Raw genomic sequence first — 22,735 nt, forward strand, 5'->3', positions numbered from 1 at the left:
ATATACATAGTTTCGAGTTTAGTGACCAAGCAGATATTACAATATTATGTACAGTTATGTCCGAAGGTATTTAATAACACAGTCTTTGAATGCTTTTCATTACTAGCATAATGCAACAAGGAATTATTGTAATATACAAGCATATGTGCTTCTATATGTAGAGATAGTTGAGGTATTCCTCATATTTACTAGAAATGAAGAGAAAAATGAAATTTTATAAATTGTATCTACGTCTTGCGCTGGGTCTTTTTTGTAAAACTTCATTTGACATTTGACAATTCATCGATCCGCTATATTTATATATTCCAACTAAGTACAATTTAATTTTCCATCTATAAAATGTATGACTTTAAACTAAAATCAATCTCTTTCATAGAAGTAATGATTTTGTTTATTTAACTTCAGTGATTTTGTATCAATTTATATTTTAAAATCAATTCCATACTATTGTAAATACAAAAATTTAGTTGTACTTGTTCCAATCGTAAGGAAATTGTTTGAAAGTATTTTTACTTTATTTCAATATGAAACGGCCAACTTTCGAGATGTGATACCTCAATCAAATCAATCTACCTGTAATTTTAATGGTCCATAGAATTTCAAGATAACGTTTGCCTGACCAAAAACTAATTAAGCCAACCTATATGGAACAGTTATTTTAATGTTAAAATGAGTGTCTTTAATTTATATTGTAATTAACTCAATTTATTCCAGAAGCGTAAGCATAACAAATTTTTTATGAGCCATCTCTTTATCTATTATAATATTTTGAATAAAAATGTACATTTTAGTTCAATTTTTATCATTAAAAAAAAAAAAATGTTGCTAAAAAATGAAAAAAAATAGTAAAGATAATAAACATAAAAAAGTGAATTTGTGTGTTACAATAATGCAAACAGAACGAACAACGATTAAGTGCGAAACAAGTTTTATCACTATAGCATAAAACGAACTGGAAATGTTTTCTAGATCGAAAAGTTGTTTTACGAAAAGATTTGTTTCTCCTAGTACGAAACTAGGATGCCGAATATGTTCAAACTATAAGAGAAGATCATAGATGGTTGTAAAACATAATCTTACCAAAAGCCTTGCAATAAATGAATCGATGCTGTAGCGAAAAAAGTTAAAAATCTACTTTGAATACGATGGTAGAAATAGGTTGAGAATCGAGAGAAATATTAAAATCGTTAATAACTTCGTAAGAAAGACACATGTAGATCAGTGCATTGAAAAGTTCCAGAAATGAAGTAAAAACCAACCCCTCCCCTACCCTCTCAAAAAAAATTTCTAAGCTACTCTAATAAATTAAACGCCATTTATGCCAATACAAAACTGGATAAAGATCCATCAAGATCCGAATTAGAGTCGACCTTCACCCATCTGCTTACCGAATAAAAGTTATTTTTATGAAATATAAAAAAAATATCCCAGCAATGGGCTGCCTAATGTGGTCAAGATTACTTTTAATGAAAATACCAAAAGTAAAATTTTTAGCTGACATTCCAAGCCATTTCTCGGGCTAGAGACCTGTCTATAACGAAAACTATCGGAACGTGAAGTTAAATCGTATCCTCTCTAAAATATAAATAACTTTTCTGGATATTTCGAACTCACAAACCTTTAAACATTTGATCTATATAAAGCTTCAATCAGTTTCAATTTTTAACACAACGGAATCCTTAAAATATCCCTATTAATAAACATATTTTTATCTTTAACTTCTCAAAATATACATTCTGGCGTGCTTAAAACATATGCGTGTGTTGTTTTAGTTTGCTTTTAGAGTAAGTTAATGTGCGAATAAAATAAATTTAGTGTAGAGCATATTTGGAAGACAAATTTAGGAAACCGAAAATATGAAATAGCACGTTTATATTACAAGAAATATATTCTTGTTTTTTTTACAGAGCAGGCGCTAGATAGACTTGAGTGTGCAAAAATGTTGTTCAGAAATGCTTATAGATTAATATTCTGGATGTTGCCAGAAACCCTATTAATCCAATTTTTGTATATCCCTCTCCTCAAACGTAAAAACTGGTTCAATAGGGTTTCTGGCAACATTCGGAAGCTTTTCTGAATAAAAATCAATTTTGACACACTCTTGAATAGTAATAAAGTGAATGAAATTTCTAGTTTCTACATTTGATTGAGTTTCTTGTACCAATTTCTAGTTAATCTGACTTCTAGTATTATTGAGTATGCGATTTTGATATTATAAGAATTATTACTGAAATTCAATTGATTTTACACTTCGAAGAAATTCGATATTTTAAATAAATATAATTTTCGTTAAAGACTAACATTTAGAAATAAATGCTTTTCCTAGTCTTACGAAAGTCATATACCTTAACTAGATTTCTTTTCTAAGAACACTATTTTCTTTCAAAAATGAATTCGATGGCAGCAAACATTAAATAAAAATTAAATCACTCAGAATTTCTAGAATTTGTTTTTCAATATGTCTCTGTTGTTTTTTTTTCTGCTAAATTATATTGAAATTCTGCTAATGTATTCAACGTTAATTTTATTTTCTACTAATTTGCTAATCCAGTAATTATTTTCGAAAAACTCTGCTTTATGCCAACGGATGTTGCTTTAATTCAGTTAGTTTCAAAATATTTTTTCTAGTAAATGTTTTTTTCTGTTTATAAATAATGCAATTATTTTCGTACTTATTTTATCAGAATTATTAAATTATCTTTTTTCTCAAAAATAGATAATACCTCGAGAATAGAACATTTGAGGATAGGAAGTGGCTCTCAGCTAAGAAGAAGTATAAGATCACTCTATTGTTCGAATATATACAAAGGCCCTATCTTTTTAAATGATAATGAAATATCAAGTTGAACTTCAAGTATACGTGCAGCTTTTAATTATTGTAAATTTCAATTATCAAGTTTTCACAAAATTCTAGAACAAAGCATTCCGTAAGAGTTAATGAATACAGACTTACAGTTGAATAAAGACACAGGATTGATTAATCTTCCCGCACGGTAAGATCCGGTACTCTTTGAATGAGGCTTAAGTTTCGCTTTGCTAGACTGATGTGAATCTATGCCGATTTCTTCTGGGGCAAATCAGAATACTTGATAAGATCGTTTCATATTGTAAAAGGAAGTAAATTTTGTTCTTTTTTCTAGAAAAATTTGTTATAATTAAAAAAAACTAAAGCTAACCGGCAATAAATGAGATGGTTTTTGAAGTACTAACAACACCTTAACAATTTTTACTTTTGTTAATAATATCTACGACTTGGAAGCAGTCGAAGAGTGGAATATTTTTGTACAGTTTTGTGATGAATTATTTTCTTGTGTGTACTTTTTTTTACCAATTTCTTTCTATTTTCCTTTTTTACTTCATACTATGTTTAATTTATTATCATCGTTGTTTTGATGTAATATAAAAATTGGATGACAGACAAGATATAAGTTGACTGTTTCACGTTATATTCAATTTGTCTGCTAAGATTAATGCGTAAATAAAACTTCTTTTTTTTTCCATTTTGAATATGAAATTATTATTATTTTTATATATTACATTTATAAATACAGAATCTTCTAGAGAACGGATGTAGGAAGCTTTTCTGACCCTCAGAAATTTTTCTCTTACCATTTTTCGGTATTTACACTGCTGTTTGAAAAGTAAATCGAATACCAGCAGCAGGTTTAGCCATAATAATTTTCATATCGTTACCTGAAACTTAATCAAGTATACGATTGTCACTTAAATTGTGACAAGGTCGTACTGTTAGACTACATTCCCAACAGGTGAGAATATGAATGTCACACCCCTTGAGTCTCGACCCTGCATCAAGGCGTTGCTGGATACTAACTCTGTGTAAGTATTCGAAGCGGATTACATAAATGCCGTAAGAAATAAATATGATAACTTCGCCAGAGCATCTTTTTCAACATTCATTGTAGTCTATGTCTTCCAAAAAGAATTTTGAAATTTCCATAGTGATATTTTTGATTCCTAATTATCTTCGGCAGATCTTCTTGATAACTATTAATGAGTTCATAGTGATGACAAACTCTACTGAGGGATTTCGATCATGTAGTGGGAGACCATTCATTTTTCCTCGAAATCATTAAACTCCAAGGGATTAGTAGAGAATTGAAATTAATTAATTATTTACCAAACCACTATAGACAGTACTTTTTATAACAAAAAATAAATAAAGGGACTTAAATTTACAGTATTTGAACTTGTAAGAAGGACCCACATTCATTAAACACTCTGTATATTCATAAATATACCTACAATTTATTATAACTGTAGTTATATCCGCAATATGATCAGCTGCTGATACTACATATTTCTTGTTTTGTGAATGAATAATACGTTCAATCGATGAAAGTATGCGTTAAAAAGCTTTTCGGAATCGGATGCAACTTTACTTATTCTATGCGTGATGTGTTTGTAGGTCCTAAACGGCTATTTTTGTAAGAATTTTGTGCATTTACATTCAGTACGCGATACTGAATCTTTTTAAATAAAAAATAAACCCCTGTAATTTAATGCAGAAAAAAAATTCTCTGTGGTATGATTAATTATCTCGTAACTTAGACCTCAGATCCAAATGTGGTAAAGAACATCTTCTCTTTTTCAGCCTAGTCGGGAATTGAAGACAATTATAGAAAATCCTGATACACATGAAATGTAATTTATCGAAAAAATCTGATATAAATCTTTAAGTTCTTGTTTTTAATATTTTTTCTTCAAAATTTATAACCAATACACAATCCATATTTTATTTTAGATTAGTTCCATTGCATACAACAATGCAATAAACATACATTATAACAATATGTGGTGTCCGTGCAATGTCTAAACCAGCATAGAAATAATACCAAATATTTATTATTATTAGACATTGTTTGCAATAGATTCTAGAAAGATTCTATAACTGACAATATTGTAGTGTAGCTACTAGTGTGCATATGTGGTTTTAGTGTCTATCTAAATAAAACCCATACCATTTCCAAAAAACATAGAATATATCGAATTGGTTTCTCAATGAAATGAATACTCTTTCAAGTATTATAGGTACTTCTACTCTCTAGAAAACTTGGCTATCGCTTACTTGGAAGTTGGAATAGCTAAAAAAAATACTATTTATATATTCTACATGATATTTATTTGTAGAATACAGTGGTTGAAAAGTCTTTATATATTATAAATGTGAAAGTAAGGATGTTTGTTTGTTTGTTTGTTTGTTATGCTTTCACGCAAAAACTAGCGAATGGTTTTTAATGAAACATCAGATGGTTCCAAATGATGATCACAGATAGAGCAAAGTTAAGATCATCATTTTTTTCTCGAAAACAAAACGACGTTTCTCGTTTTAATATTTACAACTATGACATGTGACGTCACAATGATTTTGAACCTTCGTGTTCCTTGTCACTCAATCTTACAATATACTGATCCCCCCCCCCCTCTTTAAGAATGACCTTTAGCACACAATATGAGCTTGAAGCATTCACTATCGATTATGATTAAACCGTATCACCAAGACTTTACTTCGAAAATACGGTTTTCATTTCAGATGATGGCAGGGATCATCCTCTTGGTCCATCCACATCGTGTTTTATTCTTGTTTATCCTATATATTGTTCCACAAATCTACATTTAGATATTTGAATTTAGTAGTCACTTCTATTCCAGAAGCACTTCATTTTTTTTAAAATAGACTGACTACTTATTATAATTTAAGGTGCCATCGAATAAGATGGGGTTGTCGGATTCAATAAAGTAATATATGTTTGTTATTTCTAGATACATAGACTTGTGGCAGGATTTAACAAGTTTTCTATGAGTTAGGACACATATACTAACGTTATTAGTGGTAAAGTATTAGGGAAATCGATATATTGAAATGAAATAAACAGTACAACTTAATTAAAATTTCTATGTAAATTTAAGTAATTTATTCACTATTTTCACTATTTCAAACTTAAGAGAATTAAACATTTTATAGGAGTGAAATATCGAAAAAAAAATTTAAGATATCTCCGGTGTCGGAGTCCAGTGCACTGCCACTAGGCCACTGTACCATTTTTAATATGAAATGAGTATAACTATGGATATACCCTAGCAAAAACGTGTTGATGGGGATAACTTTGACGACGCGAGCCCCAAGGATTTTACCTTGCCGAACATTACTTATTATAGATTATTATTACTATTGAAGTCTTCACTTAAAAAAAATCCGGTTAATTTGACGATAGCCTAATAATTGTCGGATTTCTAGATTCAAATCATTTGTAAAAGAAGAGTCCTTTTATAAAATATCTTTTTCGATGGTATCAAACACTGAAAAAACATTTTATTTGTATACAAAAATAATTTTTCCAAGAAATACAAGTTTTTTTTGTTGGATATTCGAGTCTGTATAAGATTTGAAAAGTTTAATATAAATAGAATAAGTTTTTGTTTCATATATTTGTGTTTATAGTGTACATAGTGTAATGTAATAAAAAATAAAAAGTATTAACTGTTTGTGATTACAACAACTAAAGCCAATAAAAAGTAAGTAAGAAGAGGTTTTACTATATAATAAATAAATAAATAAATAAATGTATAATATCTTACCAGTATCTTTGTACCAGCTGTTGAGTGCTCTAGGCGATGTTTCTACATAACATTGTATAAGGACATCGCTCTCCATCGGTGCAGCTACCAACTGGTTCGACACTTTTATAAGTGGATGAACTGTAATCAAAAATAATCATTCTTTTATATTTTTGCACATTAAGATGATCCATTTTTTTTATTATTTGCGAATAACAATATAATTTAATATAGCTTCAAGTATTATTATATAGGTATAATAAGGAGAAATGCATTTAGTTATTTCAGGAGTCAGTGTGAAATATTGTTGCGGCTATTACAGGACACTGATTGAGCGACAGGCATGCTGAACGCCTGGGTCTGACAGTGTATCACGATTACTGCAGCAGTTGTCATAGTTGTGAGGAGGAAAAGGCAATGTCTCATCTTCTCTATCACTGTCCAGCTCTTGCCATGAGGAGATGTTCTTACTTGAGCCAGCCTCTCTTTGACGACCTCTCCGATCTGAAGTCTGTCGACGTCAAAACTCTCCTGCTGTTCGTAATAAGCTCCAAATGGTTCATGAAGTAGTGGCCGGGGATGGGCCTACCCTTTTTCGGTATCACAACGGACCCTATGATCTGAGTGTGTCCCAATCCAGGACAGCCACACTAACCTAACCTAATATGACGATGATTAGTTGTATTTTCGTTTAATCAAGTAAATGCTACTAAATTAAAGCATATGTAACGCGAAATTTGACACATGTACAGAACGCGTGAGTTAATCTCTCATCACGGAACTAAACGTTACCCAACGTTTGTCGGAAGTTCGGAAATACGCATTTGCAACTTTCTGAAATATATCGCCCATTCTTGGACTAAAAAACATTTCTCCCATATATTTATTATCAGAAATATTTTAATACAGCTTAGCACACCATACCAGCTTACACAAGTAAGCAAAAATATCATCTTCTTCGTTCTCAATGCACAAATAATACTTCAAACATTGCACAAAATATGTAACAATATTTTATTATGGCTATAAAAATTTGTGTGTTTTATCTTCTAGCAGATATATACATATATACTAGAATGATACCCACCCGCTTCGCTGGGTTTAAAAGTAAAGATTGCTCTCGTTTATTCTCTTTCTACAACACTCGAAATTATTGTAAAGATTGTTTTACACAAGTAAAATATATGTATGGTTTTCTATTTTTTTAAATGTATAATAGTAATTATTTATTGAGTATATCAGAGAAGATGGCCGTGAAATATTTTATATTGACTATTTTTACAGAAATCTGTAATTTATGATAATGTCAAATTAAATTAATTTTTAAATTTTTTTATTAATATATCTTTATAAATTATATCTCATGTGTTATTCTGATATATCAGCTATATTGCTGTACAGTTTCATTTAAAACCATTCGCTAGTTTTAGCATGAAAGCGTAACAAACAAACAAACAAACATGCTTACTTTCACATTTATAATATATAGAAATACATTGTTGAGAAGAAAATATTGTGAAAATTATTGTTGCAACCCAACCATATATAGCTCTAATTCGAGATATTTATTTTTATTTTACGATAAATTATTATATTGTTGTAAAAGATATATCTGGTGAGTGAGCGGATATGAGTGGAGGGGGGGGCGAGTTTATAGTTTAAAAATATGTTTATTTTACGTGATGTTTTCGTAAAAAATTATTTTTAGTTTGCTTCATAAAAATGATGATAAAATTAAAAAAAAAAAAAGAAAAACAAAATTATGAGTAGATTAGAATATAAAATGAAGTATGAAAAATTAAAAATTACTATGACCTTTCTTGTTTTAATTCCTTGTAAAGCTGAATTTACATATCTCTACGTATATTCGTTGTGTGCGTAGTCATAGACAATAAAATCGATGACAGCGCTTCCAGTGAAAACTTTTGGCGATGAAGGAGGCTGTTATGACTAATTTGCAGTTCTTTTCATGTCAATGTTATAGAAAATGTCAAATTAAATTTATTGAAAAACACTAATTAATTAAACTTAATGAATTAAAAATTGTGAAAATAAGAAATCAAATTGTACAAATATTATTTTTCAAATGTCATTATTATATGTATGTCATTATTATTTTTCAAATTATCATAATTATTTATTTAAATTTGTGAGACAATAATATTACATTTTCAATGTAAGTTATAAATGCAATCCATACAATTATATATGCACCCATACAATTCTATAATTAAAGCAGTGTATCGTTACCATGGAAACGCCTCCAATAAATCTAACGTACGGTGCGAATTAGTTACACTTGTTCATGCTTGGATATTTAGGAGAAATTCAGGTTATTCTATACACTACTTTAGTTACATTATAATCTTAAAATGGATTATATACTTAAAAATTAAAGTTAATTTAACAATAGAGTATTGTTAAAATAATTTAAAGTTATGTTATTGCATTGGGGGATTATTAAATTAAGTATTGTTGTATGTCACATATATTGTTTAAGCACAAGAAAAAAGTTAAAAAAAAAAAAAAAATTTTTACAGTATGTAACACTTTTAAAAAAAATTGTAGCTGAAACAAGTTTTTATTGTCCTAGTTTTATTACAAAGTTTATTAAAGTTTGTAATAAAATTAGAAAAAACGCTAATCGATTCAATTGAAACATACCTACTTCAAAATTTCAATCCTAGAAATCTTAATAAAGAAAATATTGGGTTGAATTTTTATACCATGTATATCAAATATACCAAGGTATACTAAGTTTAGTCCCAAGTTTGTAGCGCTTAAAAATATTGATACTATGAACAAACTTTTGGTACAGGTGTTCGTAAAATCACCTAATTAGTCCATTTCCGATTGTCAGTCTGTCCGTCTGTCTGTCGTCTGTCTGTCCATCATCACGATAACTCAAAAACAAAAAGAGATATTAGCTTTCATAGCGTGCTGAGGACGCAAAAAGTGAGGTCGAGTTCGTAAATGAGCAACATGGGTCAATTCTTGTAAACCGTTAGAGATAGAACAAAAGTTTAACTGTAAAAAATGTTTCTTATAAAAAAATAAACAACTTTTGTTTGAAACATTTTTTCGTAAACATCACTGTTCACCCGTGAGAGCGCTAATTATGCGCAAATTGTATAGTATGTATTATTTGGGTATATCATTTATGTATATGTGACATGTATGTATGTGTAATGTGACAGAGTGAATCAACACTGTCTATACATGGTATTTCAACAATTAACTCAGTCACTTCTTAAGAATAATTATCGTTTTTTGCAAATCCCTCTTGTGTGGAGAAACATAGGCCGATAGTATTCACAAATACCTTATAAAACATGCTGTAAATATCGAAACCAAACACTCTAAATAACACGTGTGTTACGATGTATGAGCAAATATCACGTGCGAAATAACGAAATTGTGATAACTAAATTATTTGATATCGTTGGTGGTGTTGCTCGTGTGATAAATAAATAAATAAATGTTTATATACCCGAATAATAGTGTATCTAGTAAAAAAAAAACGAACTTAGAAAAACAAAGTTAAATTTAATTTTAGAAAAACTTTTTAGATTATTTTCTTAGACTGTATGATATGTTGTCGCATACCCATCCGCCACAGGAGCACAGGATATACACACAGACATTCCCACAACAAAAATAGAATTTATCATCATATAGTTTTCTAACATTAAAGTTGGTTTTAAGTAAAAGATTTCATTCTTTCGTAAGTTTTTTATCTTTTTTTCTTTTGTAGATGTCTATGACCTTTTTTGTTTTTTTATTAGCATAATTTTCGATTTCGGAAACACGAACATTATATGAGAAACGTTAGAATCATTTACGCTTTAATTTTGTTAACAAATGTTAGTCTTAGTCTTAGCCAAGAAAATAATTTTAATTCAAAAATGTTTTTAGGCGCCAACTAGAAATAGTTGAAAATCTCTAAGGTGGTTTTCACGCAAAAACTACTTAATGGATTTGAATGAAACTTAACAATAATATGAGCTACAATTAGTTTTGATATTTCAAAGAATGTTATCCAAACTTTTAGACTATTTCTATTCATTGTATTCTTCATATTTCATATTTTTTAGCCGCCAATTTTGAAAAAATATAGAAAAATTCAATGATATTAAATCATAATTTATCGAAATGTTCGAATATATTTTATTAATATATTCTTCTATTCGAGAAATAGATTGCTATGTATATATAAATGATGGTTTTTCGATCGGGGGAAAAAAATTTTTCAATTTGTTAAGGCAAATATTGGTTGGCGTTTTGTGTATATCTTACGTACACACAATTCTTGATTTCATAAGCATTCGTGATGTAACCAGTAAGTAAGGGAATACTTTTATAACGAAATAGTAACGAGGAATATATTCGGTATAGTATTCCGGGTGTCTAAAATGACCCATATCCAGCATGTTTAAAATCAAAAACAATTTATTAATTGTTTAAATCGATTCCTATCGAAAATTATTTTAGTCAAGATAAAAGACGTTGTTTGAGAAAATTACCAATCACAGGGTTAACGCAAAGGGCTAATAAAACCGCAGGCCAAATGCTTACTCCATTAAAGGCATGGCCAAAACGTGAATCAGTGAGTAAACGCAGTCGCAACGTTAACGCGAGTTGATTTGACACCGAGTCGTTTTTATCTCGACAGAGTTGCTTGAACCAAAGTTATTAAATACCGAGATTATTCAGTCCCCTCTAGTGATTAGATGAACAAGTTTTGACCAGAAGCGTCATAAAAATCACTTTTGATCGCGAATTAGCAGTCAAAAGAACTATTAGCCAATGCTTTTCAGGCAAAGTTACTATAGAACAGTTAAAAGTACTTTTGCCCGTTTTTCAGCTAAAAATACTTTTGACATGCTAAGAGTTTGGACTATGACATATACAAAGCTGCTGAATGACACGATAATTTGAAGATGATACTCGACCGTACACGTGTGAATGCCTCGTGTTTACTTTGACTCGGGTAAAAAAAATCGCTCTTTGAGCATAGTAAAAGGCGAAACGAGGACCATCGAGACTCCATAAGTGTTACTTTCACGTTATCCTTCCTCACTCAACTTCTTGAGACTTTGCGAGAGTGCGGAAACGGCCTTATTAAAATCAGTCAGAGAAATAATTAGGATTTTAAAAAGCAGTAGTGGCAATATTTGAATACCCGGTATACATAGATAATGTACTTGAGTAAATGCATCACAGTTTTATGCGAAAGACGACATTTCTAGTATACATATCTTTAATATATTGAGGTTTTGATCGTAAAGTGCTTTTTTCTATCAAGCATATATCAAGTCACAAATCTTCTTCGAGTAAGCACATGATCTCTTAGAAAAAAAGTCAACTATTCAATATAAAAAGTTTTCTGTCCTTGGAAAATTTTTAAAAATATATATGCTTGCATGTGACAATGATATCTCTGGAAAAGTCTGGAAGCTATCTAAATTCTACTTCATACAAGTAAAAATTTCTTTTGAAGAGTTGGACACTGAGCTTTCATTACCGTAAGAAAAAGTTAAAAATTTTATCTGTAATCAACTTGATTGGTGGATCCGTGATATCGCTGCTATTTATAGAAGAATTTTATGCCGATGATAATCGTTCAAAATGGAAAACTGATTTACTCTTCAGTAACAGGCGTGAGAAAATAAAGAATTTGAATCTTGAGGACCATCTTAGAATTAAGCATTTTTGCATGTAAAAGTATCCGAATATATCAAAAAATTAAATCAATATCTATAAAAGAAACTCCTTAACATCAGAGCTCGGTCGCAAAGGTCACATTTTCCGCTCATTAACCGCTGCTTTTTTAGCTCATCGTGCATCCACGAGGCAAATAACTATTTCGAGATTTTAAGGCAACTCATAACGAAGAAATCTCGGATTTTTCCTAAAGAAATCCCCTCCGAATTGCTGAAATCAATCACTTTCACCACCACTCCGTTTTAACTTTCATTATAGTGTATAAGGCATTATTTTCGTGATATGTAGGACCAAAAAAAATAGAAACTAAAATAACAGAATACCAAGCATACAGTTTGAGAAGAAAAACTGTAGCATAGTAAAACGTAAGACGATATATATGTACATAAATGCAAATAATATAATCAAGCATACAGGACTAGGTCAGAAAATGACTATTGTGAAAGTAAGTACCGTAACGTTCTACTTCCTTCCCCCTCGGAGATTCGATACACAACTGGTGAATATTTTTATAACTTTGGTATAATTAAATGTTGAAGATGATTTTAAACCTACAGTATTGTAAACAAGTTTTGGTTCAATGCACGGTATATACATATAAACCAAATACATGCTTTGTAGTCAAGTAATGAGTTATTTTTAGCTTTACAATACCATGCAACTACAAAAATATATAATATACAAGCTGAATACAGAGAATTACAAAATTATTCCCTTTTTGTATCCAATTATTCCATCTGGCAGTCCTGGAGCAAGCCCCTAAATCAACAGCCAAACCAATGTTTATGAAAAATAATGTGATTGGCAAATTCTATCTATGGGGTATGGGTATGGAAGTTAGCGGACCATGCTCTAGCATCGCCAAATAGACCCTTGCACTCTATCCCTGCTACGCTTTTCAGTGGCTATTATAAACCAACTGATGTACTGAAACTCAGGATTTGCCTAGCGCTGAGTTTCTTAATTTCTTCTGGTTCGACTATGGCCGAACCAAACCATTTCCTTCGGTGCTGTATGAGCGCCGGACAGTAACAGAGAAAGTGGATCGATGTTTCTTCTGAATTTTCTCCGCATCTGTCACACGCGGGAGATAGTCTTTTCCAATCTGATGTTGGAACTTGTTCAGGTTATCATGCCCTGTGAGTAACGATGACTCTAATATCAGCTCTGTTTAGTTTTTTTTCTAAACCATCCCTGAACTATAGCGAACAAAACAAACAAAAAATTTTGAAAATCGGTCCAGCCGTTTTTGAGTTTTAGCGAGACTAACGCACAGCAATTTATTTTTATATATACAGAAGATCAATAAAATTGGGAAAAAAACCCAACTCAACCCACACCCACCACCACCACCACACCCACCACCACTACCACACCCACAGCTACCACCAACACCACACCCACCACCAACACCACCAACACCACCACCACCAACAACACCACCACCAACACCACCACCACCATCCAACCCAACCCAACCCAACCCAACCCAACCCAACCCAACCTAACCCAGCCTAACCCAGCCTAACCCAACCTAACCCAACCTTACCCAACCCAACCCAACCAAAAATTACAAAAATTGTGTTTTTTTGAATTTTTTATAATTTTTTCGATTTTTACAAAATGCAAAAAGTGTAAAAAAAGTTTTTGTTTCCGATTTCGATAAAACTAAGTTTATAAGGTAATTTTGGCCCGAAAATTACAAAAATCGTGTTTATTTGACCATTAAATGAGTAATTTTCGAGATATTTTATGAAACTGACTGTAGAGCCAACATTTTCATTTCGTTCAGTCTCTGATATTATTCCGCATTGAATCTAATTATTCCGAAATTGTCCTTTTCATTTCAATTACGATTCATTACTGTTTCGGACACACAGTAATAAGCTAATTCAAATCATCGTCAGCTTGGTTTAATATTATTGCCTTAATCCCTTTATACTTGACAGCGAAGAATATAATGTATATGTAAAACCCATATTCATTCAAAATACTTAACTTGGTATACATATAAAGTGAAACGAACGACATCAATTGAAAAAAGTATCCAAGTTTTAGATTGAAATCAATAAATGAATTGAAATGAGTATACATTCAGAGTTTTAAGAAGGGTTTTCTTTTCTATATGTGTCTCATATATTCATATCTATAATACATAATCATGTGTGTAGTCAATCATTGGGTATGAGGACAATTTTAATTGAGCATAGACTCATGTCTGACAAAGCATTTTTATATGGCTAGTACCATCAGTCAGTCATAAACACAAAATAGATTTATATTTTTTTTTTTCGGAATGTTAAATGAGACTACTAGTTGAAGCTACCTGCAAATTTTCAACTTCCTATCTTTTATACTTCGAAGAAAATGGACACCGAAGTTTTGGCGTAATTTGCACCCTCAGAGTAAACAGTGATGTTTACGAAATAAGGTTTCATACAAAAGTTGTTTCTTTTCCATAACAAACACTTTTTACAAATTTTTTTCCTTCCTCTTACGGTTTACAAGATAAGTCATACGGACCCAAAATCATGTAGCTTGACTTCATTGCCACCTCTCCACTAACGTAGCTCAGCGTAGCTTTTAAGCTTTTTATTACCCCCTCTTGACCGAGTCACGCAATTTATGGATGAAATCACGCCATATTCTAGCAATTCCGTAATGCCAGTGTACTAGAAATTAAAAGTGTCCTCTTGACTTGATAAAATAAAGTAGGTTCCATTCGCCTCATGGGGATCATAATAAAGGTTAAGCTGAGCGCACCATCTTCTTCGCCTTCTATTTCAAGAAACAAAAAAAAGTTTTAGACAAAATTTTTAGAAAATTTTATCCTCTACAACTTTTATAATAAATATTAAAACGATTGAAGTCAAAAGTAACGAGATATTCACAAAAAATTGATTTTCAAGACCTTTGTCCATGAATATCTAGGAACGCTCACGCGTGACCATTAGTGCCAAAATTTATACTAGCAGGTTTGTACAAAAATTCAGTTTATTCCGTTAGATTCCGGAGTCGACCACTTATTTTGACTAAGATGATCGGGTTAAGACGTTCCCTTACAGTCAAGGGATTTAATTTTTTCTCTTTCTTCACTATCCCCCCAGCTTTAATGACACACCCTATACACTTCTCATCTTTATACACATTATTATATACAACTTATAAGATATGTGATGACAGTATAGAATTTGGGTGTCATAGATATGACGCTATGATATTATTTTATTACACATGCTCAAGTCATAAAATATCGAACAATAAGTAACCTTATATATGGATAATATTCACTAACCTACTATTCGTAAAAGGGTCTGAAGATCTTATACTCACTCGTATATGTATCATTTTAATAATATAAGTTTATTGAAGGATAGTAAAAGAAATTGGAAAAAATTTACTTCGAACTAATTTTAGTATATTATACCGTTTTACATATTATGTTCGAGTTAAGTGTACCAATGACCTTTGAGAGGTCTATATGGCTAATAAAAATGAGACCACGTTTTGTGTATAGATAACATCGTAAAAAATTAATAAAAATTACTATAAAATTTTTTTTTCTATACATTGACCATAAAATTATTCTAATAAACTCCCAAAATCGAAATTATCAAGTGCGAATACAACCAAAAAAAGCGATGATCAAGTTGAGAGAAAGAATTCGTTCATATTTCTGCTCTAGACGGTTTCTCGTAGATTATATTATTGTGTCATAGAGCAAGAGAAGGTATAAGATCGATCTTCACCCATCTGATAACCAGATGAAAGATTTTTATACCATGTATATATGAAATATACATAGTATATTAAGTTTAGTCCCAAGTTTGTAACGCTTAAAAATAATGATGTTAGGAAAAAAATTTTGTCATAGGTGTTCATAAAATCACCTAATTAGTCCATTTCCGGTTGTCCGTCCGTCCGTCCGCCTGTGGACACGATAACTCAAAAACGAAAAAAGATATCGAGCTGAAATTTTTACAGTGTACTCAGGACGTAAAAAGTGAGGTCAAGTTCGTAAATGAGCATCATAGGTCAATTGGGTCTTGGGTCCGTAAGATCCATCTTGTAAACCGTTAGAGATAGAACAAAAGTTTAAATGTAAAAAATGTTCCTTATCAAAAATTAAACAACTTTTGTTTGAAACATTTTTTCGTAAACATCACTGTTTTTTTTTCGTAAACATCACCAGTGAAGGCGCCAATTAGGCGGAAATTTTATATGTACTATACTTGATTATCAGTTATGTATGTGTCACATGTTTGTATGTGTAATGTGATAAAGAAATCAACACTGACTATGCATGGTATTTCAACAATTAACTCAGATGGTTGTTTGTTTTCACTTGTTGTAATGAAATTTTATTGATTTTTAAACACTCCTATCATTGTTTTTCTATCGAAAAATGTTCATGGCTATTTTTAACCCACGAACTAAAAAAAGGGTGCTAAAAGTTTGACTGCTATGTGTGTGTCTGTGTGTTTGTCTGTCTGTGGCATCGTACCGCCTAAGCGGATCAGCATTTGTCGAGGGTTTTTTTAATTTTGTAAATTTCACTTGTTTGAATTTGTGATTACAAAACGAGGTACTATATCAACAAGAAAATTAAACCTTTTTGTGATTCAAAATTGTCATGATTGTTTTTTTTTTCGAGTTAAGAATATAGAAAGCTATTAATAGAAAAATTCATTCATGATAAAAAAATATAAAGCTTCTTGATATACGAGACCCCAAAAAAATTGAATCTATTAATAAACTTTATAACATCGAAGAAACTTCGGAGAAAAATGGTATGATCATTCTTTTTCTTAAAATAATATAATGAAAAATTTTTTATTTAAAAAGTAAACTTGACAACAATTTAATAATATCAAGACATTATTAAGAGTAATGTTTCGTTAAAACGATGAATGAATATATTGAGTGTACCTAAATATACGACTGTCAGTTCAGTGTAAACAGCTGGGTACATGCCTGTAAAATTTAACTGTGATTTTTATACTTTTTGGATCAAAATTACCCCATTACCCAAAATTTTTTTTCGTTTTTTTCGATTTTTTCAAACGGGTACCCCTTAAAAATATTTGCAGAAAATTAAGAAATTTTTTTAATCTCTAATTTCGATGAAACTCAGTACATAAGGTATTTTTGAAGTACTTTATATAAGGTATTCAACATTTTGAAGTACATTTTCAAACATAGTAGAATACCCTATTATACATATAGGGTATCATACATATTTTTTTGCCATCCAATATATTTGAAATAATTGTCAAAAGGCATTCAAGTATTATTTTTTACTCGTCATAATTTTATATTAGATTATGATTTATGATAAACTGAAAGCTCTTTCTCAAATGTTTTTCTATTTATTTATTTATTTATTTCATTTTGAACGAATTCCTTAAACAGGAATAATAGTTTTTATTTATTTATATTATTTTTCATTGTAAACAGATTTTCGAAGTAAATCAAATAAAAATGAGGTGTATAAAAAAAAAACAGAAATTAATCTATTATAAAAAAGATTGTAATAAAAATTTGACTAGAACATCACATGACTTCTATAATTGTAAGGAGAAGAGTTGAGTTGCTGAATATTGTATATTTTTATACCATATGTATACGAAATATTCTAAAGTATATTAAGTTTAGTCCCAAGTTTGTAACGCTTAAAAACATTGATGCTATAAACAAAATTTTGGAATAGTTGTTCATAAAATCACCTTATTCGTCCATTTCCGGTTGTCTGTATGTGTGTCTATCGTCTGTCCGTCTGTCATCACGATAACTTAAAAACGAAAAGAGATATCAAGCTGAAATTTTTAAAGCGTGCTTAAAACGTAAAATGTGAGGTCGAGTTCGTAAATGAGCAACATAGGTCAATTGTGTCTTGGATCTGTAGGATTCATCTTGTTAACCGTTAGAGGTAGAACAAAACTGTATGCGTTAAAAATATTCCTTATAAAAAAAAAAGAAATAACTTTTGTTTGAAACAATTTTTCGTAAACATCACTGTTTACCCGTACAATCGCAAATTATGAACAAATTATATGTAAGAGTAATCAACACTTTCTATACATGGTATTTCAACAATTAACTCAGTCAATTGTTTGTTTTCACTTGTTTATATCGTTTTCTATTAAGAAAAAACAAACTAGTGCAAATAGATATTTCTGTTGAATCAATGTTTTCTTTTACACTACTTTTTGAATACACGCCGTCTCGGATCGATACAATTTTTATTAAGATTTATTGACATAATATTCACACGTTTTACATTTATTTACTTGGGGAGCAATTAGTTATTCCTTTCAGGTAATTAACGAAAATGTAAATTGCGATTGCGATAATTATAATTTATAATCATTTGATTCTTTCTCAATTATCATTAAAGAAAAAGGAAAAACAACCTTCAGGAATCGTAATTTTCAATAATCAAGAGGCTTCCGGTTTCAATGACATTTTAACTTCTTTGAAACCTGGAGGACATCTGAGACTTTAGAAAACTTAAATAAGTTTCAACTCTCAAATAAATTTATAACTTAAACCATCATTTCTAGAAGTAAGCTTGCAAGTACATGTCAGATTGAGCTATTCATATATAAGTGACATTTATATGAATGGCTATTTTGCAGTGTAGGTACTTTTCGTTTATATGCAATGTGACCACCCATGATTTCGAATTTTACTTTATTTCCCTGAATAACCAGATTCCTTAGAGCGATTTTTTTTGAAATGGGTGATTTAAAATATTCAATTTAATAACTTTATTTGAAAAAATAATACATACTCGATTTTACACAATCTAAAAAACAATTCTTCCCGCATTGGTAGTTTGGCATTTCTTAAGGAAAATGATGTCAAAAGGGGGTACTTGGGTGAGTGTGGCATGGAAGAATACATATTTGAACCACTATGATATATTATACTTGGATCACTATTGTTCTACCACCGTCATAAAACTATATTTGACTGTCTGCCGAAAAACGTACATGAAAATTTTGGTACGTTTCGCACGAACAACTGACTTTATTATAATAATATGTTTTTTTTGTGAATGAAAATGGTATTTTATCTAGCAATTAAATTATTATTAGTCACTAAAAATACACTTTCAAATGTATATACAAACTATACAGAATGTTCAATTTACATTTAGGCATAAAAATATCACGAGTATGACAGAATACATGCGTTAAGCAATGCATCTAAGTGAGAGGTATTATATATATGTGTTGAAGCTTCGATATGTGTTGAGATAGTTGTAAGACGCTTGAAGAGTGGGAGTTTCTTAGTTGAATAGATAAACTACAACGGTCAAACCACGATACAAGTCACTTTTGCAATTTCATATAACACTTATAATACCTCATACTTAGATGCATTGCTTAACGAATGTACTTATACTCGTGTGTATTTATATGCCTAGATGTAAATCGAACATATCTGTATAGTTACAAACACCACCATTTAAATATTATACTAGAACTAATATGATTGTGAAATTCCACATGCTCCTAATTTTATTATTATCCCCCATCATTCCTGCCCCGAACACGTCGTAATCATAGTCACTACACTTAGTCGTATAAACGTGTGTATAATTATTATTAAAGTATCATAGTCGAAAATAAAATGTTTTAAAGTTTTTAATATCGTACAGAATGAAATAAAACTGAAAGATATAAAAGTCATAGATGTATATACTCAAGTTAGATTGCCAACTTCAAGAATTTCTATTATCCAAAATCTTGTACAATTTTCCTTTAAAAAAAATAAAACTTATTCAAGTCAAATTATGAAATCCCTGAAAGACGTACCCCAAACTTAGCAAAATAATTAAAAACCGGACACCAAAGCCAGGTTATAATTTGAGGCCGAGATTTTTATTATGTCATTGACCTTATTAGATCGTCTTGTACAATAATAATAACACATATAAACCGAAAGAGACTATGTGAGATGATCATTATAAAAACTCCATTAACTAAAATTCAAACAATACCATCGGTCTTGGTAAAGGTACTACTACACGGTGAATCATTTGAGACAATAAACAGGGTGAACCAATTTTATCTTTTATAACCCAAATAGTTTAAATTAAATAAAGTTGAAAGACTAAAACCCCGACGACTACAGAAACACGCTCTTAAATGTATAAAAACAAGAAAATATTTTCATCTGAAAATGTTATGATAAGTAAAATCGTCATTACAGTCGGGGGACTTCTTTTCTATTAATCTTAGAGGTCCTCCTACTGTAATGATGATTTTACTTATCATAACAATTTCAGATGAAAATATTTTATTGTTTTCATACTTTTAAGAGCGTGTCTCTGTAGTCGTCGGGGTTTCAGTTATTTTTATTATTATTATATTTTATTATCATAAATAATGTACATAATATTGAAAATCTGTAAAAATTTTTGTCTCTATATCGCTGTACTTATTGTCTGCGATTGTTTTACCGATCTTTTTTGTGAGATAATATCTATTTATTATACGTGGTAAAAGATATAGAATGTACCCTAAGTAAAAGTTCTCCGTGTATAGTACACACAATGACAAAACATCACACAACTACCATACACACATACATAGACACACATAGAAACTCTCACCACTCGTTTGTAGAGTTGTAGTATATAAAATAATAGAAGAACATAACATATTAAAGAATTTCTGTATGAATATAATATAATTTTTCGTAGCGCTATGTAGCTGTAGGTACGAATGCATATACTTACAATGTACTTGAACTGTAAAACGTTTACTAACTGATGGTGGTATACCATTTGAAGCGATACATAGATAGGCACCCATATCTGCACGCTGGATATTTGTTAAGTGTAGTGTATCACCATCATACGACCACAATGCTGTAATTAAAAACAAACTTATTTAGTTATGTAAATTGCATATTATATAACAAACACTATATACTATATACTATCCTACAGGACAATATGTAAGAAGAAGGGTTAGTATCGAATTATATAACAACATTGTTTTTTGTACAAAATATTATTATAATGTTAGATGTTGGATTAGTTTACAATATTTTTATACACTTTAGGAAATTGTGTTCATCCTGAAAGTCAAAATAACAAATTTATTTGTCACTTTGAATCTGTCTGCTATTGGCTGATAGTTAAAATTTAGGTATACAAATTCGCAACTCCGAAATACTAGACTGACCTCTGCTGGTTTAAATAGAAAATGGCGAGGATATTCAAAAAATCCATGAACCCTAAGTTTCTGCTACGTGGCAAATAAGCTCCTGAGTTGCATAATAGCAGAGCGACTATTTTCGAGATAGAGGGGGCGAGTGCAAATAAAATGAGTAAAATTTAACAAAGATTCTGTTCCTTGCCCAACAAGGAATACTTCCCCAACAATGCCACGAATGTTACGCAATGCTAGCCGATAATATGTTTTTCCAAACGGAATACCTGTGAATGAGTTAGGTATGGTCAGTTATCTTCAGATCATAGCTAGCATTGGTATCGTTATTGCATTAGAATATAAAGTCAAGTCAACCATATTTGATCGTCTTCTGCTTGAAGTGTATTTAAAATTCATAGAATAATCTGCATATTTTAAAACCTTTATCATCGTTGAGAGAAGAAAGGTCGATTACATTTTGGTAAAATACGAAAATTAGCTTGCAATATTATTCTGTACTGCGTTACTAATAGGCACATAGTATCATAATATCAAATATGGTCCGGCGTTGTGTGTATTTATTATAGACAAGAAGATAAAGTTCAATTTTGATGGTGAATTATGTTAGAACCTATGAGACGAAAAGTAAGAGTTAAATTTTTCGATATTTGGAGTAATTTTAGAAAAAATCTATCTAAAAATTAGTAAAGTTAATTTTCCCTGAGTGTTTTTTGTTTAAAATACATACTTTTGTTTATCCAATCAAAATGATGGGCTAAATTTATGAACATAAAATATATATAATAATATAAATATTAAATATTTATTGTAAAATATAGAATATGATCCTTTAATAAGAATATTCTATTAAAATTAACAGAATGTTTACTATAAAAATAGATTAGATAATTATTTTGGTTTAAATTGTAGTATATTGGGTGTCTCAGATCACCCGTGCATCCCAAGAAAATCAAAAATATGTTGTTGAATGTGGAAAGAAAATTTAAAGAATTATTGACTTTTATTTAAGGTGATTGAAAAGTCGATTCAGCATGGTTCATTTATTTAAGAGATTTCAAGTTCCATATTAAAGTGGCATATGTTTTGCTTTTTCGAAGAGGTGTATGGATTATCTAAGCACCCGGTATTTATTTATTATATAAGCCCATGTATAATATAATATGTCAAGTTAAAAATGATTTATCAGTTTGTTAAATTAAATCTAACATAAGACATATTTGGTTTATGTGTTATGGTATGTTGTTTAT

General features: G+C 30.2%; 1 protein-coding gene across 1 annotated transcript in view; it reads right to left on the minus strand.

Moving 5' to 3' along the window:
- The window catches only part of LOC123294231 (lachesin-like), a 206,450-nt gene that overhangs the window by 48,399 nt on the left and 135,316 nt on the right, over window positions 1–22,735 (minus strand). Inside the window, exons 5-6 of the mRNA XM_044875347.1 lie at window positions 21,050–21,181; window positions 6,598–6,717 (exon numbers count right to left, since the gene is read on the minus strand). Coding sequence (XP_044731282.1) covers window positions 6,598–6,717; window positions 21,050–21,181 — 252 coding nt within the window. The remainder of the gene's footprint in view (window positions 1–6,597; window positions 6,718–21,049; window positions 21,182–22,735) is intronic.

Source organism: Chrysoperla carnea, chromosome 2 (assembly GCF_905475395.1).
Source record: "Chrysoperla carnea chromosome 2, inChrCarn1.1, whole genome shotgun sequence".
Taxonomy (NCBI): Eukaryota; Metazoa; Arthropoda; class Insecta; order Neuroptera; family Chrysopidae; genus Chrysoperla; species Chrysoperla carnea.